At 44.3% G+C, this 5,856-nt stretch overlaps 1 protein-coding gene and 1 long non-coding RNA gene across 2 annotated transcripts in view; both read left to right on the forward strand.

Annotated features, from left to right (window-relative positions):
• Window positions 1-3,191: 3,191 nt before the first annotated feature.
• On the forward strand, window positions 3,192-5,456 carry LOC107573960 (E3 ubiquitin/ISG15 ligase TRIM25-like). Its single transcript, XM_016260425.1, has 2 exons — window positions 3,192-4,087; window positions 5,433-5,456. Exon 1 carries the CDS (start codon window positions 3,536-3,538, stop codon window positions 4,085-4,087), a length of 552 nt encoding a protein of 183 aa, XP_016115911.1. The 5' UTR covers window positions 3,192-3,535; the 3' UTR covers window positions 5,433-5,456.
• A 345-nt stretch (window positions 5,457-5,801) lies between these two features.
• LOC107573961 (uncharacterized) overlaps window positions 5,802-5,856 on the forward strand; it is a 2,757-nt gene continuing 2,702 nt past the window's right edge. The window contains exon 1 of the long non-coding RNA XR_001607602.1: window positions 5,802-5,842. This is a non-coding gene — a long non-coding RNA (uncharacterized lncRNA). The remainder of the gene's footprint in view (window positions 5,843-5,856) is intronic.

The raw sequence follows: 5,856 nt of genomic DNA on the forward strand, positions 1-5,856 counted from the left end.
GCAAATCAGAATATTAGAATGATTTCTGAAGGATCATGTGACTGGAGTAATGATGCTAAAAATGTTCTTGGAAATCACAGAAATAAATTACATTTTAAAATATTTCCTAATAGAAATCAGTTATTTTAAATAGTAAAAAATATTTAGGATCAAATAAATGCAGGCTTGGTGAGCAGAAGAGAATTCTTTAAAAAATAAAAAAAAAACTTAAAAAATCTATAATTCAAAAATGTTTGACTGGTAGTAATCGCAGGCTTGTTAATTATTCCAGAATTCTCACTCCAGGCTGAACTTAAAAGTTGTCAGCCCTATTTGAAGTCATTGAAGCTTTAGGTTTCCTGAACAACATTTACAAAATTCACTGTAGCCTACAAGTTAATGTTAGATCTTCTGCTCCAACCACTGGTTAATGAGATGATAGAAGTAAGAGAAATAAGTTTCAATAGACTAACATTTGAAGTTACGGTAGGAATGTATAGCTAATGTGGGGTAATGTGAAGTAATCAGCAATCGTAGGAGCTTGTCAAAGTACAATTTTAGCATAACAGATGTAATGGCTGTTACATCAAAGCAAATTTATCCAGGTCTACAAATATTTACGATGGTATATTGGTGATTTAGTAACATAAAACCATTCAAATCATTTAGCTAAATACTAGCCTGAATTGGTAAGCTAGCTAGTTTTTTTCCAAAATGGCAGCTATGGGGCAAAGTGAGCCAAATGCTGTGGAGTAATTTGAGCCAGCGTTTTAACGTACCCCACCATAAGGGACTGAAGTTATGTTAAATCTCTGAAGTGTACACTAGTATTTTAATATGGTCATATATACATATATATACATGTTATAATCAAATATCTCTTTCCATGTGTAGTCCCTAATGGTCTGTTCGGCATTGCAGAAAAGCTACTATGCCAAGTACCTTTTGACCAAAATGTTTATTAGTTTCAGTTACATTTATTCCTTCATTCTAATTCAGTTTTTATTTAATTAACTCAAGAAACTCTCTGTTACTTTAGATGCTTTCATTGTTCTTCTGCCTCATTTTCCCTTATCTTGAGGACCACATAAATAAAAAAAATGGCTCCTCTTACCCCACACTCCCTTACTGAGTCTGGCTGCCACAGGGTACTGGAGGAACTCGAGTCAGGGTTCGTCGACTGGGGAACTCTCTGGAAGAGCAGAAATGGCGCTTACATCCCTTCATAGAGGGAATGGCATTGCAAGTGAGACACCGAGCCAGTTCTCCTGCTTATTGCTTGTTTGTACGCAACACACTGGCTCAACCTAGAGATAAAATCTTGCAAAGATGTTAGGTGTGGCCTAGCCTGCAGCTCTGCAAATGTCTGCCGGAGAGGCACCATGTAGCGAGGCCCAGGAGGAGGCAACACTCTGAGTGGAGTGTGCTCTCACTCTCTGGGGGCACGGCTCACCTTGTGTCTGGTATGCCAAGGACATGGCTCCACTAGCCAGTGGGCTAGACTCTGCTTGGAGACAGCCTTTCCCTTTCCCTACCTCCAAAGCAGACAAAGAGCTGGTCTGAGCTTCTGAAGCTCTGTGTGCAGTCCATGTAAATCCACAAGGTGCAGACGGGACACAGCAACAGCAGTGCTTGCAAGTTCAACACCTGGTCCTGGAAGGGAGTGGTGGGAACTTTGGGTACATATCCAGGCCGGGGTCTCAGGATCACGCAACAATCAGCCGGCCCAAATTCTAGGCAACTTTCACTGACCAAAGATGCTTGCAGGTCCCCCACCCTCTTGATGGACAAGAGTGCAGTCAGGAGTACTTTCTTAAAAGACAGAATCTTAAGCTCAACTGACTCGAGCGACTCAAAGGTTTTCTGTAGCCCAGCAAGGATGAGGGGATGAGGCGTAGTCTTGGAGGGTTTAACCTCCTAGCGCCTCTCAAGAACCTGATGATCAGATTGTGCTTCTCCAGGAATCTGCTGTCCACTGCATCATGATGTGCCGGAATGGCAGCAACATACACTTTCATGGTGGAGGGAGACAGCCTCCACTTCAACCTCTTTTGCAGAAAGGAAAGCACAACACTGATCGGGCATCTTTGGGGGTCTTACTGACAAGGTCACCACTCAACTAACAGACTCTACTTCAGTGCATATGCCTGCCTAGTAGAGGGGACCCTTGCCTGAGTGATAGTGTCCATCACTGCCTGTGACAGGCCACTTAAGTTCTCAGAGTCCTGTCCAGGAGCTACACCTGGAGGTTCCACAGATCTGGACGCAGGTGACATATGGTGCCCGTTCTTGATAAAGGAGGTCCATCCTCAGGGGAATCCATCAGGGAGAGGCTGTCGTGAGGAGCATCAGGTCTGAAAACCAGGTCCGGGTGGGCCAGTAGTGTCCATACGGAAAAAAGCAAACCAAAGGATCAATGTGTGTCGAGGTAAAATCAAGACCTGAAAGTATGTGTCCTTCAGGATGATCACTGCAAACGAATCTTGGGGGTGAACGTATGAGAGTTTCTGCATCAAAAATGTATTTCTGCATCAATATCTTGAACGGGAGCTTGTGCAGGCCCCGATTCAAGACTCGCAGATCCAAGATCGGTCATAACCCATCTCTTTTCTTGGGTATGATCAAGTAAGGGCAGTAAAACCCCGACTTCATCTCGGCCGGTGAGACAGGCTTTGTTGCGTCCTTAGACAGTAGGACGGCAATCTCCACATGCAGGATAGGGGCATCTTTGTTTGCCACTGAAGTAAAAAGGCCGTCGCTGAACCTGGGGGGATGCCTGGGGGACTGAATCCTGTACCTTAGTTTGATTGTCCAAATGAGCAAGCGAGATGGCTTGGACAGCGCTAGCCAGGTCCCCAAACTCTGTACAAGTGACACCAAAGAGACAACAGTCAATGTATCTGTGGTGGGACAGCGAGAGGGAGCATGGGTGCCCAACTCAGGAAGAGTATCGTCCTGAAGTAGAGGCAGTGAGTGTCGTGCAACTCATACCTGGCTGTCATGATCCCTCAGAGGGCTGGCAGAAGTGCATGTCCTGCAATCACAGTTTCGGGGTGCATCAACTTTCTACAGGAAGCTGATGGCTGTGGTGTTGCGTTCTTAGAGCTGATGTTGACGCCGCAGGGGGGAGATTGCTGCACTTGTTCTTGTGGGCAAGGGGTGAAAAACAATTAGTCATGAATGCTAATAAACATTTAGACATGAATGCAAATAAATATATTCATTTATTGAAATAAATTTACAAGAAAGCAGATGAGATTTCCCCATTCAAAGTCCAGAAGTGTCACTTTCCCACAGAGTTTAGTTTGATCTCTAATTAAACGCACCTGAATCAACTAGTCAAGGTCTTTGTGTTTACTTTAATAACAGCCAGGTGTGTCGAAACTAAACTCGGCAGGAATGAGGAACCTGCTTTACAGACTCGCAGACAAACCTGTTTTACACACGTCACTCAAACCCAGAACCAGTAAAGTATTTAAACTCATCAGTTCAGGGAAAGAGAAACTGAAGCATTAGTTGAGCTGTTGAGTGTTTGTGTCTGTATTTCTGCAGTAAAATGGCAGAAGCCAGAATTTTGGTGGATCAGAAGGAGTTCATGTGTGCAGTGTGTCTGGATCCAGTGGCCCTTCCCTGTGGACACAGTTACTGTAAGAGCTGTATTACAGAGTGCTGGGATCACGAGGATCAGATGAGAGTCTACAGCTGCCCTCAGTGCAGACAGACCTTCAGTCTAAGACCTAGAAACACCATGCTGGCTGAAGTGGTGGAGAAACTGAAGAAGGCCAAACTCTCTGCTGACTGTTACGCTGGAGCTGGAGATGTGCAGTGTGACGTCTGTACTGGAAGAAAATACAAAGCCGTCAAGTCCTGTCTGGTGTGTCTGGAATCTTACTGTCAAACTCATTTTGAGCAGCATGAGGAGTTTCATTCACGTAAGCCACACAAAGTGACTGAAGCCACTGGACGACTGCAGGAGATGATCTGCCAGAAACATGAGAAGCTCCTTGAGGTTTTCTGTCGCACTGACCAGAAGTGTATATGTGTGCTGTGTGATGAACATAAAAACAACGACACTGTATCAGCTGCAGCACAGAGGACAGAGAAATAGGTATTTAACACTAGACACTGATGAAGTATTGCTGAGACTCGTTTCATATGTGTTTATATCAGCACCATATGAACAGCTCACAGCATTCACATGTCACACGACAGCAGAAATGAACAGCAGCTGCAAGAAGAGTTTCACTGTTTGCTGAAAATGCACCATAAACCTTTATCAGCAAAATCTTTCGTAAATAGATTTTGATTAAATACCATAAAATAATGGAGTGAACTATTCACCCGTTCTTTGACAAAATATATAGTTATATCAGTCAAAATTAAGTGGCAACCTTGCGGTCTCTCTCGTGAAACCAACACGGAAGCGACTAAAACTGTAATTCATCGACTGGCCGCTAGGAATCCTCAAATCTGGCCCATGAGATCCACTTTCCTGCAGAGTTTAGCTCTAACCCTAATCAAACACACCTGACCATGCTAATCAATGTCTTCAGGATCATTAGAAATTCGCAGGTAAGTAAGTTTGATCAGTGTTGGAGCTAAACTCATGCTGCGCATTGGCCCTCCAGGGCAAGATTTGAGGAACCCTGCGCTAGAGGCTGTCTACAAAAAGGAGTCAGTCCCATAGACCCCCCATGTTAAAATGCCCAGCTTTACAGCAGGAAACATATTTTTACAGCCTGGTACAAAAAGTGGTTTTGGTCTATATAGCTAATTTTGCCCTTCGTCACAACTGTGAGGGGGTGAATTTTTTTAGAACTTATCCGTTTAAATTATATTAAACCTTAAAGATCTGCAGAATTAAGGGCGTGGCCACTTGAATGACAGGTGGATTGCCGCTGCTGTCCCCATCGTTGAGCTAGGTGGGCGTGGTTTCAGCAACCAGCTCCCGCCTCTTTGCCCATTTTTGATTATCCAGGAGTGACGCACGGTGACGGCTGGCTCCGCCAACTTTGAGCTTCAAAAACGCTCTTCAGAAACCTACGGGTGACATCACGGACACTACGTCCATGTTTTTATACAGTCTATGGTCAAAATACAAGTTAAATGCAGTGACAGAGGACTTTCTGTTCAGTAAATCTGTCATAATGCAGATAATTTCAGTCATTTATAGCTTCACTTAGTTCATCTATTTTCTGTTTAGAGCCGCAGCTGAATTACACAGCAGTCTGTGTCAGATTCACTTTTATAATATTTACATATGTGGTGTGAAACAGTCCTTATGCTTCATGATAAATCATGTTTGATAGTGATAAATGATCAGCCATCCTTTCTGGAGTTTGAACCTACAGCCGTGAGTTATCAGCTCCACTTTTCCTGGATTCAGCTCTTCACATGATGATTTAGTGCCAGTAGTTTTCTGTGAGATTCACTATCATCTGTTTGTCCTGCAGAAGCAGCTGAAGGAGACGCAGAAGACGCTCCAGCAGAGAATCCAGCAGAGAGAGAAAGATCTTCAGCAGCTGAGAGAGGCTGTGGAGTCTCATAAGGTGAGTCTGGAGAAGAAGAGAAGTTTGTCTCCGTCTCAGTTCAGACTCACTGAAGCCTGAATCACTGTGTGTCCTAACAGCACTCTGCACAGACAGCAGTGGAGGACAGTGAGAGGATCTTTACTGAGCTCATCCGCTCCATTGAGAGAAGCCGCTCTGAGCTGATACGGCTGATCAGAGATCAGGAGAAGACTGCAGTGAGTCGAGCTGAAGGACGACTGGAGCGACTGGAGCAGGAGATCAATGATCTGAGGAGGAGAGACGCTGAGCTGGAGCAGCTTTCACACACACAGGATCACATCCAGTTCCTGCAGGTAACACAGATCTA

The sequence above is a fragment of the Sinocyclocheilus grahami genome, unplaced genomic scaffold (assembly GCF_001515645.1).
Source record: "Sinocyclocheilus grahami isolate Dianchi unplaced genomic scaffold, SAMN03320097.WGS_v1.1 scaffold2077.1, whole genome shotgun sequence".
Classification (NCBI taxonomy): Eukaryota; Metazoa; Chordata; class Actinopteri; order Cypriniformes; family Cyprinidae; genus Sinocyclocheilus; species Sinocyclocheilus grahami.

What these genes read in the sequence shown, in the direction of transcription:
- LOC107573960 (XM_016260425.1), top strand. Translation starts at nt 3,536, where the DNA reads ATGGCAGAAGCCAGAATTTTGGTGGATCAGAAGGAGTTCATGTGTGCA.